Genomic DNA, 20564 nt, shown 5'->3' on the forward strand with positions numbered 1-20564 from the left:
CAGGTGAGGCTGAAATGTAGATAAAGTGGATGAATGTGTCCTTAAAGGATCATGGTTAGACAAATTGTATTATTCCTATGAATGGCCAGGTTTTCTGTAAGAATAAACTAAGTGTTGACCTAGGTGAACTAAGTGACCCCTCAGCATTGACAAGATTCTGAAGAATTTGTTTAGCATTAGTGGCAATATCTCCAGAATTTAAAAAAGTTTAAAATTTAATTCTCCACAAAGAGGAAACAAAGAAAGGTAGAGACTGGAAGCCAGAGTTTGTAACAGGGAGGTGTACTTCCTATGCCTGCATTGGTGTGTTGGTTCTCTCTGCCCACTCTCTGTGCTCAACAGAATTTGGATAGACCTGTCTATGTGGCACCAAGCCCAAGCTAATATATTCTGCCCTTTAATGGTCTCAGTGTCACGCATTGTAACAGTAAAGCTTCCAACCAGAATGGTGTGTGGGCAGAATGAGCTCATGTCTGCTCTTGGACCCAACAGTGTATGCTTTCATCTGCCTGCAAAAAAACATTTTGGAATTCTTAAGAGTGACCCTTATTTAATCTAGTATGTTTGTGGTTAAAGTCTCTGAAGTATGTTACCAGCTGCCCAGCCAACCAGATCTGGGTTTGATTGGTTTTTGTTTGTGTTTTTTTTTTTTTCTTTTATCATTAATACTTCTACTGGCAAATGTATCTACAACCTGATTCTGAGAACATTTTCTGCCTCGATTCATTATATGTTTAAGAAAATATCAGCAAAACAGTATGTGAATTCACATCTTTCATAAGACAAAAGCTGAGTGTACCTGTGAGGCTTGGAGAGAATTTGGTAAAGAGGTCATCCTAATTTTCCCAGAGTCAATAGCTGCATTAACCTTGAAGAGTTTGTTATTGGATTCTATGTGTTTTGTTGATGTTGAGCTTTGGTTGCTTTTTTTCTTGCGGGAGAGGCAGATGGGATTGAAGAGTGCAATTTTCCCCACTAACTGGAAACATACCTGAATTTCCTTTATCTCCCTCTAAAGTTATGGTAACAAATGTGGTATTACACATTGTTTGTTCCACAGCAGCAATATAATTGGTGAGTTAGAGCACAAAAAGGTGGCATATACCATACAAATAGAGCTCTGTATTCACATAAACCTACAAATAGATCAAATTTGAGCATCAGAGCACACGAGTATTGTGATATCTGATTTTTCATATTGATTAGTTTGTTTGCAAAATTAAAACAAACCATCTTTATTATCATGAAAGAAAGAGGTACACAATAACATTTGAAGACTAACTACAAAGAAAGATGAATTAATGCCTAGTGCTGTAAAGAAAACAGTCTGCAGTCTTCTGTTTCATCAGATATGAAAGGGTGCTGAGTTTCCAGTGTTAAATCAGTGCAACAACTCACAACCCAAGAGAACATGCACCATTCTGTTCCATTTTTTTGTACTTGGTTTGTAATTTGGTTTAATACAAGAATTAATATTGTAATTTGGTTGTACTAAAATAAAGCCTTTACTTAAGTACTTTTAGTACCTATCTAAATTCCATTTGAAGCAGAGAAGTTGTTACTCTGAATCACAGTTCTTACAAGGTCATGACCTTGGTTATTAGTGGGAAAAAAAAAAAGCTAACATGCAAGACATGCCGATCTCTGTTCGCCTGGTCAGTGTGGCACCAGTGAAGAACTTGGATCATAAATGGGTGACAGTCAGTGAAACTTTCACTCATATGTGACTGTTTATAAGCCACAAATAACACCAAGGGAGTTGAAATATGTTTTAACCGTCTGTTTATATTTTTCTATGGAGGTCTTAGTGCCACATAACTCATTTTGGCATTTTTTAAACTAAATTTTGCATTCAGAAAACCAAGCAAATGGTGAAGCCAATATTTATTTTTCAAGTAACCATAAGCATTTCACAGAAACTCTGTTTATCACTTTTAATTTATTTATTTATTTTTTTTTTTCTGAGCAGTAGCCATCAGAATTATACTCTAACCGTTGTATGATAACAGTGAAAAAGGCCAGTGAATGAATGTATTAGGGTAGATACCCTGAAGAGTAAAAGGATCAAGCTGAAATTGTTGCAAATTATTCAGGCAAGGTGTGGGACATGCTTGGTTATGTGTTTTCATTCTATATCCCTTTTTTAATGCCATAAGCCTTAAAGAAAAAAAAAAACAAAAAAACCCACAACATATTATCATACTTGCAGTGTGAATGATCCTGTTGTGTAAGGGAGGCCTTTCATCCCCTTCACCATATTTTTCTTTTTCTCTTTCTTTTCCTCCAATTTCTTTATTTTTTATTCAAAGTACAATTAGGCTCTGATTGAGCCATGCACTTAGGCATATTTTAAAATAAATTTTAAGCACATACTTAGTAGTTAGCTAAGTCAATACTATCAGAGCTGTTGCAGAAGGTCAAGTCAATCTTGCCTCTTTATTGTTGTACAGACTTTAAGATGACATCAAAATAAAATATGTATATATTATGGTAAGAATGAGATCACAACAATTACATTGTCCTTAATAAAAGCTTACATTGTTTCCCTATTTGGAAATGATTGCATTTTCTGTCATCTCTAGAAAGTGGTCTTTCAAGATCCTTTTACTGCTTACTGATTTCATTTTATACAGCCACTAAATTAAGTTAATTAATCTAATTAGCAGAAATTCATAAACATTGAAATGACTTCTACATCAAGACTGAATAGACATACGTAAGTGAATAGAAATCCTGGCAAACATTTTCTTTGAAAATAATGTCCCCAGCTTTGCGTTTTCCTCTGGGATTCACTCAGTGCAAAGAATACATCACTTCACACGAGTCCCATCATAAATCTTGAAAATCTCATGCAGAACCCAAATTATTTATTTTAACGTGTTATTCAATTAGTTATTTCTTTAAATTGTGGTCAGTTGGCAGTTACAAACTAATTCCATTCCAGTTATATTATAGCAATGCTATAGCATGATTTGAAGGGGTCAGTAGGTCATTAACACTGGAAAATCTTCAAAACCAAAATCTACAAATGCCCAAAGGAGAACAATTGTAAAACAGGATTATACTGCCAGAGCGTAATAATTTTAAAGTACAAACAATCCAAATAAAATTGATGAAATGTTAATTGTAGGCTATTTCCACTTCTGTCAGAAATGATTCTTTTCCATACAGTAAAGCTCTTCACAAAGAATAAAGAATAGCGTAAAATTTTGAAGATGCCTCCCATAGTTTCAATTAGCTATTTTGCCAATGGCAACATGGGAGAAGTTTATTCAATCTAGATGACATATCCAATTCAGTATTTAAATCATTTCTTATGGTGATTACGGATTACACCTTTTTTAACAAACACTCTTGGAAAGAAAGTTTAGTATACATATTTCGTCTCTGTAACTCTGTGGTCTAGTTAGTGTTCCTCTGTTATTTTTAGCCAACAGCTTTAGCCATAATACACAGCCTGAAGGAACATCAGGAATGGTTCGTGGTCAGATTGACAACATTTTATTTTTGTTGTGTAAAAGTGTAAATGTTTCCATAGCGTGAATCACAGGATCTGGTCTACTTTTAGGAGCTTCTTCAATGTCAGAGACTTTTTTGGACCTGGAATTTGAAGACATTGTCTCAGTACTAGTCTTCAGTTTTACATTTATTTTTTTTATTCTGTTCTTCTCTCATCATTATTCTTACTACCTGCTCTCATTGCTTGAAGAATAGTTTGTACTATATACTACTCTTGATCTCCATTTCTCCTACAGGGCAGGCCTACTAAAGGATTACTTATTTCACTGCCTGATTTGTGACTTGAGATATTATCATGACCATACAGCTTCAGAAAAATAGTTTAATATTTAAGGAAGAGGCCAATATCAAGTAAAATATCGTGTCATTTTCTGCTCTGAAACATAGTCCAGACCCTTAGAAAAGTGACTTGTTTCAGGTGGACTAAGGCAGGGTAAGCTCAACAAACTTTTGGCTGAATGTCCACAATTGAACAAACAGTGAAGATAAATTTTAAAAATATATGTACTATCTCCGTTTAGGAAGTTAGTTGTATTTTCTTGTTAATTTTATGTGTATGTGTTTGCTTATATGTGTACAAATACATATAAGATCTGTGGTATGTGAAAAATTATACATGTACGAAACTTATCCAGCTCACTGAAATTTACTTTCTAACGTCAAAAGGCTTTCAAACTAAGTTTAGTAATAATAGGTACTAGTAATAAATTCTTATTGAAGGGAGTATGAAAATACTGAGAATGTGAAATCACTGAGTGCACAGATACTGCTGTATTCCTGAAAATGGTAGGACATCAGGCCTTACAAATGGTATTTTGCAGAAGAATATTTAGGAATTAATAACAATCATTCTCAAATAGCTTTTACTTGCATCACAGCTTTTGGCAAATATTGGGGTAAAAAAGGAAAATGCAGTTAATTATATGTTCTTTTGCATTTCTGTAAATACAGATAAAACGCAACATTTGAATGTTGGCTTAACAGTATTCTTCCTCTGATTACAAAAATAGAATGGAGTACAGAAAAGTTTTAATGGGAATAATTAAGTTGTAGACCTGGAACTGGGTTACATAACCTCCTCAGAGCATAACTGTAGCTTCAGCCATAGTTTTCCACGTGCTTTTCACAGAGTAAAAACAAATAAAAGCCAACAGAAACAAAACTACATTGTTAATGTAGTACTCTTTAGCCCAATAATTTAAGTTAATGTGCTTATACAATTTAAGTATCAAACACCAACATATCTCAATGAGATTTATATATTTTTTGAGATAGGTCTATCTGTGAAATTTATAACTTTTGCAATTACTTATGATTAATTACTTTCGATTAAGTAAACTGTGATAAATATTTCACTGTGGCCTACAAATGATATTTTTCAATGACACTTCAGGGTAACAAGAAGCTAGTATCTCTACAGTAGTCATCAGAGTAAAAATTAGCACTATCAACATGCTGATATATTAAGTTTTGCATTTAAATTTTATCTAAAACAATTAATTAGGATAATGTACAATGCATGTGGGTGACAATGGGTAATTAATGTCACCCTCAGTGTAACTAAAGCATGGATTTCTGAAATTCACTTTTATTAAATATCCACATGAGTTTCAACAAAATATATTTATCTATGAATTTTTTAGGACTCAAAGCATATATTGGAATAATTATTAAATTTAAATTTTACTGAAATAATTTTGGTTTTTTTGACTGGATTTTCAAGCAGGGTTAATCAATTCACAATTAAATAAAATTTCAAACCAATATTCAATGAACCCAAAGTTTCAATAAGTGGAAAGCAAATTAAAATAAAAATACACAATCAATAGACATAAGCAGCAAGAGGTCTGCTTACTTATTTATAATTTACTTAATCTTTTCAAACTTTTCTAATACGAGTTTCTTCTGTGCTGACAATTCCCTTTAGAATCAGTTTTGGCACCTCTGCTGTTGCCTTCAGCCAAACCCAGAAACTGTACTTGAGCTGGGAGAAAAACATTTTTAAATTTTAAGTTTACCAAATTTCTGTAAATTTGGCTTTCCAAGCCTTGGGCAGATGTCCAGATAAGTTCCAACTTTGTTTTTTTAAATTATTATTATTATTATTATTATTTTTTAAGACGTTCACTCATTTTTAGTGCTATCAAAACAATTTGTATTATCATCATACTACATATTCAGTGCTTACATAATATTTGAAGTTTAAAAATACAAATAATTTCTATACTTTCTAAATGAACATGGTATTTATTATACAGAGATTAATTATCACAAAAGTGGAAGTTTCTGCAGCAGTAGGAAATCTTAGTATTTACTTAGGTGGTGGGACGGTAGCATGATTTTAACTTTTCATGAATAAGAAAATAATGAATTTAATAAATGAAAAGCTCCATTTTAGATTTTCACCAAAGTATATTGTGAATGATTTTGCTTTTGTAAGCATTGTGTTGAAAAACATTTTTAAAAGAAAATTGTAGTATTTGATTAATGTATCTCTTTTGTGCTGCATTTGGTGAGAGATTAGAGTAGAGGGAATTAGTTCTGTTCAACACATCATTGTCATAGTAGCCTTTAAATATGCTTCCGTCCCAGCTTGCAGGAAAACTGAGTGTTGCCGTATGTTTCCTCTCCATCACCACCATGTTACTGACATCAGCTGCAAACTTAGCAGCTTATACTGCCTCAGTGACTGTTTCTGTGGCTTCTGCAGCATGTATTTCAAGCATTAGAAGCATATGTTTGCTTGTTCACTGTCCAGAAAAAAAGTGTATTTTAAACATTTTCTGTAAGTTGTGACAAAGCACAGTTTATCTATACACAGTGGTATGGCACGCCGTCCGCTTCTGGTAGGAAAAAATTGTATGGCAATAAATCTGGGTATATTTTAATTATCCCTGGTCACTGTACCTTGTCCCAAGTTATACAGCATTTGAGTCAATTACCAATGAAATTTAATATAGGAAAAGGCAAAATCTGTTATATTACTGCTCTATGGTCACATCCAGTACCATAGAAAAGCCCACTGGGTGCCTGCACAGTTTGCTGTAATGTGTAGCTCTGTTACTTCTTCATGGCTCAGTTGTTAGCCAACACTCACCCCCTCATCCTGCACCATCTGAAACCTTCCCTTTTATCGGTTCCCCTCCTTTGATCTGTCAGGTGTGTGGCACACAAACTAGAAGTAGCACTGGCTTTCCAGAGAGGAAACAAGGTTTTTTCTCAATGGTTTGCAGTCCCACAAAGTATCTACCTACCCTGTAGAGTTTGATGTCCCAGAGGCTGTACTGGAATTCTAAAGGAAAATTTTTCATACTCATTTACTGCTGTATTTTATATTACCTTCTTATCCTTAAAATTGAAATATATATGTTCTTTGTCGGGATATATTGAATTAATATCTTTATGTTATAAACAGCTGACACATTTCACTTGCCTCAACAGAAGAATGGGCAGGAGTTGCAGTAATGTCAAGTTTAATCATTGCAACATTAAGTCATTGCTACAGAGCCGCAGAGGAAAAAATACAGAGGTCATCTTGTCTTACACTTTTCTTAAGGGATGGTGGGAGGAAATTGTTTACATGTGCTGACCACAAGAATATTCAGAGCCAAATTAAAAATCTGTTGAAGTTCTCAGAGCTACTTATTCCATTATTTAGGTTTATTAGGGTTTTTATGTTCTACAGAAACATCATGTCTACTGTTTGCAAAGTTACAAATTCTACCAGGAGTCCAATAAAGTTAAATAAAGAATCCACAAATTTACTACTTAAACAGTCGCACAATTTGAACCAAATTTAAGATTTGGAAGAATTCAGTTATTTTTTATATTTACATTGGTGTTTTTCTCCAGTCAGACATCAGCTTTGGAAATCTTGTTCTTCATGCTTCAGGTACTTTTGTGTCATTCCAGGATGGGCAGCAATAAATATGAATTGTTCTTGCAGTTTAAATAAATGGATTAGCAGCAGCTCAAAGTTGTGTAATAGTGGTGGTGACTGAATTTTTTGTTGTTTCTTTAATTTCTCTAGAGTATTTTCCATTCTTTAAGTGTAGCTTTTAATTTTCTTTTAATGCTTACTTATCTCATCTGCTGTTAAGTTCCTGTTAGTTAAACAATCCTTATTTGTGATGAAATGTTATATTTAATTTTGATTGTTTTTACAAGGATAGTACTTACTGCTGTATTAAAACATAAATTAAACATTTTTCCCTGAAAATGTAGGTTATGCTTAAGAAGACTTTTTCTAACAGAAAAAGGATGTAAACGGGTGCCCAGGCAATCTAATTCTAGTCTGAAGGACAAAAGCACCAACTATAATGCCTTGCACTCTGCAACTCAGAACAGTTCAAGCTCACAGAAGATTACCTGATCACCACAGATGGTTCATTCTCTTCAGCAGAGACTGTTTCCCCTGAATTCACAAATGTACTCAGAAATGTTTCTCCTTATCCCTAAGTGAGAGTACTAAATACTGGAAAAGTTGAATACTGACCTAGGCCTTCTAGATCATTAACATATTTTGTCTAGTTGCATTTTTAACAGCATGTTGGCAGACTTTTCAGTTTCAACCTCAGTCACAGCAGATTTTCCTTAGAGTGATTATTTATCACATTATTTATCAAGTATTTGAAATGCAACTTTATTACAAAAGTTTTTGTTTTTTTTTTTTTCTATTCAGAGATGACAGTTACTATTAATGCTTCATGCCATTTTGCAGTATGTCCATAAAGAAAGCATTTTGGGAGCTAATGTATTATTAATGTAATTCATTATTATTAATTTATTATTGATATACAAAATGTGTATTATTGACCAACAAAGCTGCGTGAGACTTACAGACATCCTAGCTATTTCACTGACAGACTGCTCTAAACAAAGATCTTAATGATTTCTAGAGACTCGGGAAAAAATTATAGAACGAAAGCTGATATCTCAATTCTGGGAGACACTGACCTCTCACTAGTTCCATTAAAAAAAAAAATTGAAGACAAGTGCTCTATAAGCAAACACTGAAAAACAGTAATAGTTTCCTTCACCATTAATAACATTTAACACACAATCTTCACACAAGGATTTATGATTGCATTTATTTTTTAGATCTTCTAAGGTCTCATTATGTATGATGTAATTATCATAAGAACATTTTTCAGAAATAATCTTTTTGGACTTCATCTGGAATTATTCCGGGTTCATCTATTAATCTTATCAAAAGTTGTGAAAAGAGCTCAGCTGTATATTCTTGTGTATTCAGGTGATCTAATCAAGGTGATCAAAAGAAGTTTCTGGTGTAAATTTGAAATGACTTTTTCAGGCTGCCCTAGGATGTTTGTGTAACTTTTGTTAGAATTATTCTTTCCACACAATATAATGTAGAATCATAGAATCATCAAGGGTGGAAGAGATCTCCAAGGTCATTGAGTCCAATCATTCTCATACCACAAACATTTTCTCACCAAACCATGTCCCTTAATACTACAATTAAATCTTCCTTGAACACCTTCAAGGATGGTGACTCAACTACCTTCCTGGGCAGCCTGTTCCAGCACTTGACCACTCTTTTTGAGGATAATTTTTTCATGATATGCAACCTGAACCTCCCTTGGTGCAACTTGAAGCTATTCCCTTTGCTTTCAAGAGACTGGAGATAGAGAAACTGTGTCCAATACTAGGAATGGTGGAAAGCAAAGTATGTTTAAGAGTTCTTCCTCACCTTCTGTTTACATAGATCCCTTGCTGCTATTGCAAGAGTAGTCACATGGAAAAAATGCAGAGGGAATTTCTAACACGCGTTAGATAAGACATAACAATTGCTTTTCCTTAGTATGCTGTCTTTCCTAAGGTACTTTACTGAACAAATTTGCTTTTCTGTAAATAAGTAACATCATCCGCTGTGCTCTTCATTATGATCTTAAAATTTCGTAGGAAAGTCATCAGATGTCCTTATAACTCAATATACACACTTAGCATTTTACTTAGTCCTGTTTACTCATATTTATTTGCCAATGCTTATTTGTTGCTACTTTAATTTCGTTGTATATAGATGAAGGCTTCTTGTTTATTTCACCACAACTTTGCTTTTTTTGCCAAAACTGTAAAACTAAGAAGTGTTTCAAACACTGTTCTTGATCTTCAGAACTTCCCTGCAGTGAGTAATTGGGAAGGCAGGCATCCTGAAACTGCCCCTAAACTTTTGTTTGGAAAACGAGTTTCCTTTTTTATTTTTGACTTCTTTTCCTTAGTCTTTTATAAGTACAAGCAAGAACTCCACCCTTAATCACTGTCTTTTCTAAATCAGGGCAATTCTGTCCTGATAGCTATACAGAGCTTCTTTTAAAGATTCAATCCTACCAATTTGATTCTGTTATCAGTAAAAACTTAACTAAGCCTAAATTATAAGAAACCTACTGCTGACTGAGGGCCAGCAGAATCATCACTCTCTAGTGAAGGACAGTGATGTGCTAATCTCACATCATGTTGACTGTGACACATATGGTTTGAATGGAAGTTCAGAAGCAGAATAACCAGCTGCTTCAGTATCAGTTTTGTTTTACTTCAGCCTAAGTTTTGACCCAGTGTAGTGCCAACTTTACCGTATCATGTATTCCAAACTCTTTTGGCAACACCAATTTAGGTAGAAAGCTATTTAGCAAAATATTCCCACTTTATGGAATCATTGCATCACAGAATTGTTTGAGTTGGAACAGATCCTTACATCTACAGCTGGATCAGGCTGCTCAGAGCCCCATCCAGCTGGACTTCAAAATTTGCAAGGACAGGACATCTGCTACCTCTCTGGTAACCCGTTCCAGTGCTTCACTATTCTTCTATAACTCTGTTTCCTCATATCCAGTCTAAATTTCCTATTTTAGTTTTAAACCATTTCCTTTTGTCCTATCACAACAGACTCTGCTGAAGAGTCTGTTACCGTCTTACTTATTACCCTCCATTTATATATTTGAAAGGCTGCTATCAGGCCACCTCGGAGCCTTCTCTTCTACAGGCTGAACAGCCCCAGCTTTCTCAGATTATCCCCATAGGAGAGGTATTCTATCCTTTGGATCATTTTTGTGGCCCTTCTCTGGACGTGCTCTAACAAATCCATGTCTCTCCAGTACTGAGGACTCCACATCTAGACACAGTACTCAGGTGAGTTCTCACCAGAGCAGAGGAGAGGAGCAAGATTGCCTTCCTCAATCTGCTGGCCATGTTTCTTTTGATGCAGCCCTTGATACAGTTGGCTTTCTGGGCTACAAGGACATATTACTGGTTCATGACCAGTTTACTATTCAGCAGTACCTCCAGGTCCTTTTTGGCAGGGCTGCACTCAATCCTTTTGTCCCCAGCATTATCAATAGCTGGGGTTGCCATGACCCAGGTGCAAGACATTGCAGTTCGATTTGTTAAATCTCATGAGGTTAACCTCAGCACACTGATTGATCCTGTCTAGGTCTCTCTGGGTGACATCCTATCCCTTGATGTGTCAACTGCATCACACAGCTTAGTATCATCCACAAACATGCTAAAGATGTAGTCGATGCTACTGTTGATGTCATTGATGAGGATATTAAAGAACACTGGTTCCAGTAGTGACAACTGAGAGACACTACTTGTCACTGATCACCATATGGACATTGAGCCATTGAGCACCACTCTCTGGGTACAGTCTTGCAACCAGTTCCTTGTCCAGCAAACAGTCCACCCTTTAGATCCATATCTTTCCAATTTGGAGAGAAGGATGTTATGGCGGCCTTACTAAAGCTGTTCTCTTTTTTGGTCACTGTCACACTTTTTAACCTGTTTCATCTTGTAGCCTCAGAATATGGCTCATCTTTTCACTGCTGTAGTATGGTAAACCTACTACAGTTGCTTACTTCAGGTTTAGAGCTAAGTCATGGAGGTCTATGGTGTTCAGGGAAAGTCAGACATAACTGGCAAGATTAAATCTGCTGTGAGTGGAATGTTTATAAAATATCAGTGCAAGAGCTTGTAAATAATTCTAATGCCTACCCTGCTGGGGAAAACACTGCACATCACCACACACACATTTTTTTTTCTTTAGTGTTTTCTTACAGTATAAGAATATTTTTTATTGGACTAAGTGAGTTTTACAGTGTTGGTCATTAATAAAAAAAACCTGGCTAGCATTGTCTTCCTGATTTAAGTAAATAGTATTCGCTTTTCATACTGACTTTACGAGACTTCTGTGAGTTTTGGTGTTGCTGATATAGTGGCATTTTGAAATCAGATTGTAGATATCATGTGAAAAGTAATTTTTCTATCAACACAACCTCAGAGAAGTTTATTTTGTTCTGCAAAAAATTAGGCACAGCTTGCAAAACAAGGCAAAATTCCAGTGAATGAAGTTGAGATCAATTCCAGCCTTTACTTTATGTGGAACAAAGAAACAATGAACAAAGCCAGATCTTAATGTAATTTTATCTAAAGAAAGCATGCTTTGATAGACTAACATTACAATTATGGGATAATTGCCACTGTGATTGGACAAGAGCATAGTGTAATGATCTTGCTGTACTTTTGTTCCTTGGTTGTTCCTTGTTAGGCTTCTTAGAGTGTTTGTGATCTTTTCTTGTGGCTTACAATTTGCCTTATCCTTTCTTTGCATTCAAAAGTATTTGACTGTGCAAAGTATTTACATCTAATCCAAGAATTTTTATATGTATATGTGTATATACTTATCTATAGATAAAATTTACTGTAATAATTGAACCTAAAGTTATTTAATCATCAGATTCAGATCAGGTGACAAGCAGCATCAAAATCAAATGAAGGTATCTGTTGGAAAGATAGTTCTGACAGTTGTCTTTCTTAATTTTTTATTTTAATATATTAAGGTGAAGCATCTACTGTTTCCATTGTTAAATATGGAAAATAAGTACATTGGAAGAATTTAAGTGAAAATTAGGTGAAGTTTAAGCCAGTCTGAAAGTGTGAATTTTAGACTCTCTAGATCCCCAAGCAGTAATTATATAACTCCACATCTTGAGATGTCTCGGTAATACGGCATAAACCTCCTACATGTCTTCACTAGGATACAGAGAAGATGCTTTTCTGTAACAAGGTTCCATTACAAGTTTAACGAGATTGGGTTTGCGTGGATCTAACATCCATAGATGCGTGCAACTAAACTAGTATGTGTACTTGGTAAAGGAAAGCTGCCATATGGTATCTGCATGTCCCTTCTCCTCCCTCTCAAAAGGAGATCTTCAAACACAAAGTTCTGTGGGAGAACTGCATCTTATTAATTTATGTCTAGTAAACAGACTCGTCTTCCAATCTCTGAATGATGCCAATGTCTTAACTGCTAATTTTGTATAATAGTCTGGGTTAGGGATGTTCCCCACTTCTGCTGTTGACACTATGATCAATTTGAAGCAAATTATCTATCTTCATATAAACAAAAGTAGGAATGACATTCTGTCTAAGGCATTTGCTTTTTTATTCATCCAAAGTCACTGGATTAAACTGAACAAAATCTGAGAGGCAGTAACCACAATCAGCGAATCATAACTGCTGCTCTTTTTTACTGTGTTTGTTGAAGTTAGGAAGGCATTTTTCCAGGATACGACTTCCATCTGTAAATCCTAGAAAGTCACTTATCTCCCGTTTTACAGCTTAAGTTCTACTTCTGAGCCCATTACTCATTCAGTATTTCGGAGATATACATATCCTTCTTCAATAACCCTAGAAGAAACTTGTTTCTCACCTTCTCTTAGCAAAGCAATCTATCCCAAATCATGTTGTTGGTTTTCCCTATTCCTCCTGTGTTCCTTCCTTTACAGCTTCAGTGAGATAAGTATAGGATGCTTCTTCCCCTTTCTCTGGCCCCAGTGATAAGGCTTGCTCCTGGGAGACATTATGGCTTCATATTTCTCCAGAAGACTCTGAGATACTGTCTCCTTTTTCATGTATATGAAGACATTATTAGCGAAATATACCCTCATTTTCCAGTAAAGTTTTATGAAAAAATTACAAGCCAGACGCTTGATTTATGTAGCAATGTGCAGGAAGTAGATTTTGCTGCAATTGTCAGTCTCCTCATGATGTCTGTCTCCCAGAGATGCTTACATGGAGGCAAGAAAAGCATTGTATGCAACCTTATTTTCTTTCCTCAGCATTTCCATGTGTTTGCCCCTGTAGCTGTGAACTCAGGACAGACGTAGCCGTGTCCTCTCTTGTTTCTCTGGTGGGACAAAAGTGTCCCATTCAACATCCTTGTAGCTGGTGCATTTGACTTTGGGCATTGTGTTGCTGAGCAATGCAAATGCTGTCGTTACTTGCTGGAGTCGGGCTTAGATTCCTGGGTCATGGTTGTGTTTTCAACTAGTTGACAAGGCTCCTTAAGGAAAGAGATATTTAGCACTGCAAATCACTAAGACTTCTGTGGCTTGAACTCTTAGTTATTTTCCATTCATCACTCAGAGACAGCTTTGGCAGAAGTAAGTTCCTGGCTTGTCATGTAACTGATGGAATTAAAAATTCTGAAACTGATGAAACACCCTTTCAAGCATAGGGATTAATAACATGATTACCATTAGCAGGAAGTACTGTTTTTGTATCATGTAAAGAGAACAGCTACATAAATATTCAATCATTGTATCAGTGTATTGCAGATCTCTGGGCACCTCTTTTCATTCCCTTTCCTGTCTTTGACACCTTCCACTTTCTTATGCTTTCCGAGGTGGATTCCCTGTGCTCAATTCTGCCATGGTGCAGGGACTATGTCCTGCAGGGACTACAGATACACTGGAAAAAACTGAATGTCCTCATTTTACTAAAATAAAAGAAGAGACTGAGCAAAAACACAAGATGTTTCTAAAGTTTCTGAATGTACTGTGTGCAGGGCAAACTTCATATGCGAAGAGATCTTGATATTTTATGGTTCCTCTTGGTGACATTGATTGTTTTCTCTTGCTGTTTCAGGCTTTATTTAAAAGGTCATAGTGGAACAGCTGGAAAACAGAGTAGCCTGATCCTGCATGGTGCTGAATTCAGTACAAAAGATGCTGACAATGACAACTGCATGTGTAAATGTGCTCTCATGTTAACCGGAGGTGAGTACAACTCTGAAAATATGTAATACGTTGTTGGGAGTCCACTCTATTTTCCTTAAGCAAATATGGATGAAGTTGCATGCATGGATGTGTAAGTACTATGTGAAAATTCCTTTTATTATTATTACTTCTACTCTTTTCTTCATGTACATTGTGGTAGTGCCAACACCCCACAACAAATTTGTGGCAACAAATTCAATAGGAAAAGCACAAGTTAGCATTCTTGTTGAGGTAAGAAAGGCAAGGAGGGAAGAAATAAAGAAATGAAGAAGGGGAAAAGATGTTTATAAGATGCTGGAAAAAAATACCTCTGAAAAAGAAGAGAGAAAGGGCAGGGAAATAGAAACATATTTCATTCTGAAAATAATGTCTGCTATTTATTTCCATGGAAATTGCAGCAGATACAAAAAGCACAATAACACAATTTGGTAGATCAAATTCGCAGCTGCAAAACACTTTTTTTCAACACAGTCACCACTATTATCTATGCATGATCACCCGCAGTGAACAGGAAGAACCTGCACACTAGGCCCATAACAATCTGCAACTGCAGATGTTTCACAACATTGTTTCACAGCTGCTTTGATGACATCATTTCTAGGAAAATGTTGCCCGCACAGTTATTTCATTGGGCAGAATAGATGGAAAATATTTCCAAATTGTACAGTGAATGTGGCAGGAGAGTCCATCCAAAATTAGCAGTGTGATCTACAGTCTTCTAAATGAGGCCTAGCATTAATTTTGTTGCAAGAGAAAGGTTTTCTTCTCTGGACTGACTCTGGAAGTTTGAACCTTCAGTTTTGTCAGCGTTGTGATGTAGCATTCAGAGTTGATGGTTTGTCTGGAATCCAGAAAATCCAAAAGAATCACACCCTTCCTATCCCAAAAGACAGTTCCTATCACTCTATCCTCTGAGGGATGGCTCTTGTACTTTTTTTCAGTAGGGAGTTCACATGTCACCACTCCATGGACTGCTGTTTTGACTATGGCTTGCAGTGGTGACACCTATAATGATGCAATCTAGGGACCTGTGTGATACTATTATTGAAATAACTACTGAGATTCAGCTCTCTGTCTTATGTTCTCATACTTGTAGACTCAAATCATGGCACTTAGGTGTTTTATAATGTTTAAAACAAACCCTTAGTGAGCAGAGTCAAAATGAAGAAGACAAGAGGGAGGAACTGAGGTGAGGGGAGATCACAGAGATGTAACATTTGGGTATCTGAAAGAATGAAATCAATCTGACTACCACTAAATATAGCAAATGTAACTGATATCTGTTCCCTTCAATGTGGAGGAGGAATATCCAAGGTTAGCTCCTCATATAGGTGCCTAAAGACCTACAAAAGAGTCAGAAATTTCTCTTAAAATTGGTGCTAACTCTGAGTTAGTGAATGGGCAAGTCAGTATGAAAAGGCAAGGTCATTTTTACCTCTTAGATGGCACTGAAGGAGAAATCTTGCGCTGTGATTCTTTGATTCATAGACTGCATTACCAAGAAAGGCTCTTATCTTCACATCCGATCTTCTGAGAATCTCCCTCTGTGATTTCTAACTTTCTTGGAAAAAACTCTGGAGCATAAAAATTATTCTGTATTTTGAATCAGACTTTAAACCTGATATTATTTGTGGTTACTGGCGCTCTGAGTATATCCAACTCGGGCCACACTCAGGCATATTTAACACTTAAGATTAACGCTTCTTAACAGAAGATGATTTTTCCAGTGGAAATTCTTAGCAAATGCACAGCCTACCTCCTCATTCTCTTTCCTAATTGGATATTACCCAGGTGGGAGAGTCTTTAAGGAGTTGATTTTCTTATTAAATGTCAGTTCATGAAACTTCTTCCAGCAGACAAGCGATCAGAGAGTGCTTTCCCATTTGCGTAGCAGAAGTTACTTCTGGGCAAATAGCGGGTAAGAAGTCAATAGTTGATTTTAATTAAAACTATTATCTTTCTCCTCAGAGACCATGCTAAATGGATGAATACTTCCAGGGCAGGTCAGAGCCCAGTGAGAATCTCCTAAATGGGAGTTATGTCTGTGCTGAAGTGCATATTCATTCATGTATCTGAAAACCACCTCTGCTCCTAGACAGCTAAATCTGGGATCGGTGGGTTTTGTTTATTTTCCTACCCTGACTTATGTGGCAGGTCAATGCCCTACTGAGGTCAGCCTGCTGTTGAACAACCATTCCACAAAGATTCACATATATTTTGCTGTAGCAGTCCCGTAAATCAGCAGGAAAACCACAGATTAGAATATGCTGGTAGCATCTGAAAGGAATAAATGGGAGTGGGGTGAATTACCAGAGGGTGAGGAAATCACAAGTAGAACAAATGTCTGCAGTGCAAAAGGAGATGCAACTAGGCCTTGAAAAAAGGTGACTGAAGCAGCTATGCAGCCTTTAGTAAGGTGTAGTTCTTCAGGAAGAGAAAGACCTCAGCCGTGCTTTGAAACATGAATCAACCTCCCTTTATATCTTCAAGAAATATTGCTATGATTTACTCTTTGAAAAAGACTTTCTCATTCCTGTACAACAATCCAAAATTGAATTAAATACCAAAACATCTGTTTAACAAGTAGATTTCGGTTTTATGCCACAGCAAAAAAGACTGATTAAAGTAGCAATTCAAAAGTGGCTTTGGAAAAGATTTTTTTTTTTTTTTTTTTTGAAAGTTATCAGACTTTCTGTTAGTTTTGGCAACATCACAGACAGCACATTAATGATGAATGATATGAAATCCAAAGGCAGGTTCCTTGCTATCTTGACAGTTTGGATGATCTTGTTATCTCTATGAGGTGAACTGAATATATTTATGTCAGGAATAAAGCCTGAGATAAGCTGAAGCTCAGAACTGTGATATGGTTACAGTCAAGGCTGAAAATAAAAATGTAAGGAAAACACACATTTCTGTCTGTGATCTTGCTTGTTGTCAGTTTTATTTGGTCTATGTAAAAAATATTTATATATATCTCCTCCTTTCAACCTCCTTCTCCCCCAGAATAAAAAAAAAAAGAGTAGCGAGCGTATTATTATATAGCATCAACAAAATTTTGTGTTTTTGTGCTCCTTGTCCTTTTGAGAGCCATGTTCTGCTGGTTAACTCTATCCTAATACTTATTTGAAAGAATAGTTTTAGTATGTTCTCATATGAGCTGGATTCTCAACTCCTGTGAACTTTTTACAGAAGTTAAATGTTTTAGCTGTTTTTTTTTTTTTTTTTTTATGGAAAACTTGGAAAATTTCTAGAAGAGTATGCCAGTGATCTACATGCAGAGCTTTTTGTAAGATACAACACTTTAAATGTAACGAATTCTCCTCAGAAAGAAGCACTGGATGGGTGTTCAAGGAACTTCAGATTGATTTGCAGTGAAAGAGCACTTAATATCTGTGCTCAGATCTGTTGGCATCAGGCCAAATTAGAGCATCCTGCAGGCTGAGGAGCACCTGTCAGCTGAGCCCCAGAAATTATTTGTGCAGTCACCTACAGGCACTGCAAAATAATTTAGAGTAACTTAGAGTAACTTGGACTACAGTGAAAGTCTAAATATACTTTGTTTGGCTTGCCTTTGTGACAAACTGAGATGTTTACACAGATATTTAACTTCAGATGATACATGAGAACATAATTAATCTTTTATTAAGCTTGACAAAGTGATATGGCAACATTCTAGATCTCTAGCTAAGATTGAAAAAGCATAGAATTATTTAGATTTTTTTTAATTGACAGGAAGTAGAGGCCCATTTGTCTACAGTCTTCTGTCTCCAGCAACAGTAAACAGTAGATACCTCAACATGGGTGTAAAAACAATGCAAACAAATAATACTCCCCCTGTGCATTTCCCTAGTCTCAATCTTCTGCATCTCAGGGGTTTCTTAAATCAAAGACATTTCCCATGAATATATCTAACAGTCCTTGGCATATTTCTTGACTATTTGGTGAGACACTGCTTAATGGGCAATCCAAAACAGTGGTGCATTTATTGTTTTACTTCTTGTTTCTCCAAGTGGCAAATTTTACAAATCTCTGGCAAGAGAAATATAGAGGATTCTTATCTTTTTTGGAGGGAAATTCCTGTTTAAATGTAGAACTCTGACTGTATGTGATCCGGTCAGAATACAAAAATACAGCTTCTGTTATACTTTATTTGAAACAAAAGCTTTGAAAGTAGTAACCTCAGTGCAACTTGAAATTATCTGGCGTGAATCCCAAGGATATATGTCCATTTATGTAGGAAAGAACCAATGTTTATGTTCCACTTATTGTTGTTTTCATAAAAATGTTACGTAGCAAAAACACCATCCATGAAGAATCATTTATACTACCAAATGTTTTGTAGACAGAGGCATATAACCACCATGTAGATAGGAAGTTATTGGAATTGCATTGATTTATGCTGGAAATGTTGAAATCATACAATCATAGAATACTTAGGGATGCGAGGGACCTTTAAAGACCATCTAGTCCAACTCCTCTGCAATGAACAGGAGTATCCACAGCAAGATCAGATTGCCTAGGGCCTTATCCAGACTTGCCTTGAAAGTCTCCAGGGACAGAGCATCCTCCATATCTCTGTTCCATTGCCTCACCACTCTCACTGTAAGAGACTTTTTCCTTATGTCCAACCTAAATCTGTCCTCTTTAAGCTTGAAGCCATTACCCCTTGTTCTATCACCACAGATCATGCTAAAGAGTCTGTCTTCTTCTTTCCTGTAGCTCCCCTTTAGATATTGAAAGGCTGCCGTCAAGTCATTTTGGATCTTTCTTTTCTCTAGGATGAACAGCCACAGATTTCAGCTTATCCTTGTAAGAGCAGCCCCAGCTCTTTCAGCAGATACTTGTAGGATCCTTCGGTTATTTTTGCTAGATGTATCTCATTAGACATATAACTACTAAGAAATCATCATTATATTACCATGTTTATAAATGCTAAGTATGGACAATAGTAATAAAGCATTAGGAGAACAAGCAGAACCAAGCAGTGACTGACATATAAATTAGTTCTATTTATGTACTTTGATGAGAACATGTCCATCAGTCTGCAAGTTTCATATTATTTTTACTTCACAATTTATTACTATTATAAACGGAGTATATCTTTCAGTTGATATGAAAAGATAATTACTTATGATGATAATGACTTAATGACTTAATGTCTATATACTCACAGTTAAATTCTAATTTTATTTTCAGAGTATCAAGTACCAACATCTAAGTCATAGTCTGACCAACCCAACAGTCTAACAGACAATAGAAAATAGGCCTGGAAACAACCTTCCTCCCCATGACAGATTCTTCTGTTCTTCTCAAACCGTTTATTTTTGTCTTTCTATTCATCATCAAGATTTCTAATGATAAAGATTTTGTCTTATAATACAATCTGTTGCTGATTTTGGCTACACTAAGCATCAGAAAGTTTTTCTTGATGTTTAAACTAAGCCTATGACAATTTAGCTTAGTCCCATTTTGTTCTATCCTTTATTACTGGAACGAATGGATTCTTCCTTGCACTCCTTTGAAAAAAATGCTTTTTTTCCTAGCAGCTTTCTTATAAATTTGATATTTTTAGAAATTCCCTTCTGTCTTCTGTATTCTAGACTAAGAAAACATAAATCCCCTTACAGTATCTTCTTTGGAGTCCACCAAGTTGCTACAAATATACCTTAAGGTATATTTTACTGCTGGACCCAGTCTTCTAGCTGAGAAGTTATCAGTGGAAGAGCAAACTTTAAGAGCCTAAGTATTACCATCTAACTTATCTCAAAGAAAAGATTGGAAACATTGATTGTTCATAAAATAGTCTTCCAAACATTAAAGGCTGTTTAGGTATTTTTGCATTAAAATTTTTTCTTATTGGTTTTATTGCCAAATTCACTAAAATTTTATGAACAAAACCAGAAGGCTAGAAAGAGACACTGGTTTTATAGAATCCATTTGTTCCATAAAGTCATAAGAATGTATCAT

General features: G+C 35.7%; 1 protein-coding gene across 1 annotated transcript in view; it reads left to right on the forward strand.

Annotated features, from left to right (window-relative positions):
• The window catches only part of ANGPT1 (angiopoietin 1), a 162597-nt gene that overhangs the window by 133857 nt on the left and 8176 nt on the right, over window positions 1–20564 (forward strand). Inside the window, exon 8 of the mRNA XM_048939878.1 lies at window positions 14464–14594. Coding sequence (XP_048795835.1) covers window positions 14464–14594 — 131 coding nt within the window. The remainder of the gene's footprint in view (window positions 1–14463; window positions 14595–20564) is intronic.

This window comes from Lagopus muta, chromosome 3 (genome assembly GCF_023343835.1).
Source record: "Lagopus muta isolate bLagMut1 chromosome 3, bLagMut1 primary, whole genome shotgun sequence".
NCBI lineage: Eukaryota > Metazoa > Chordata > Aves > Galliformes > Phasianidae > Lagopus > Lagopus muta.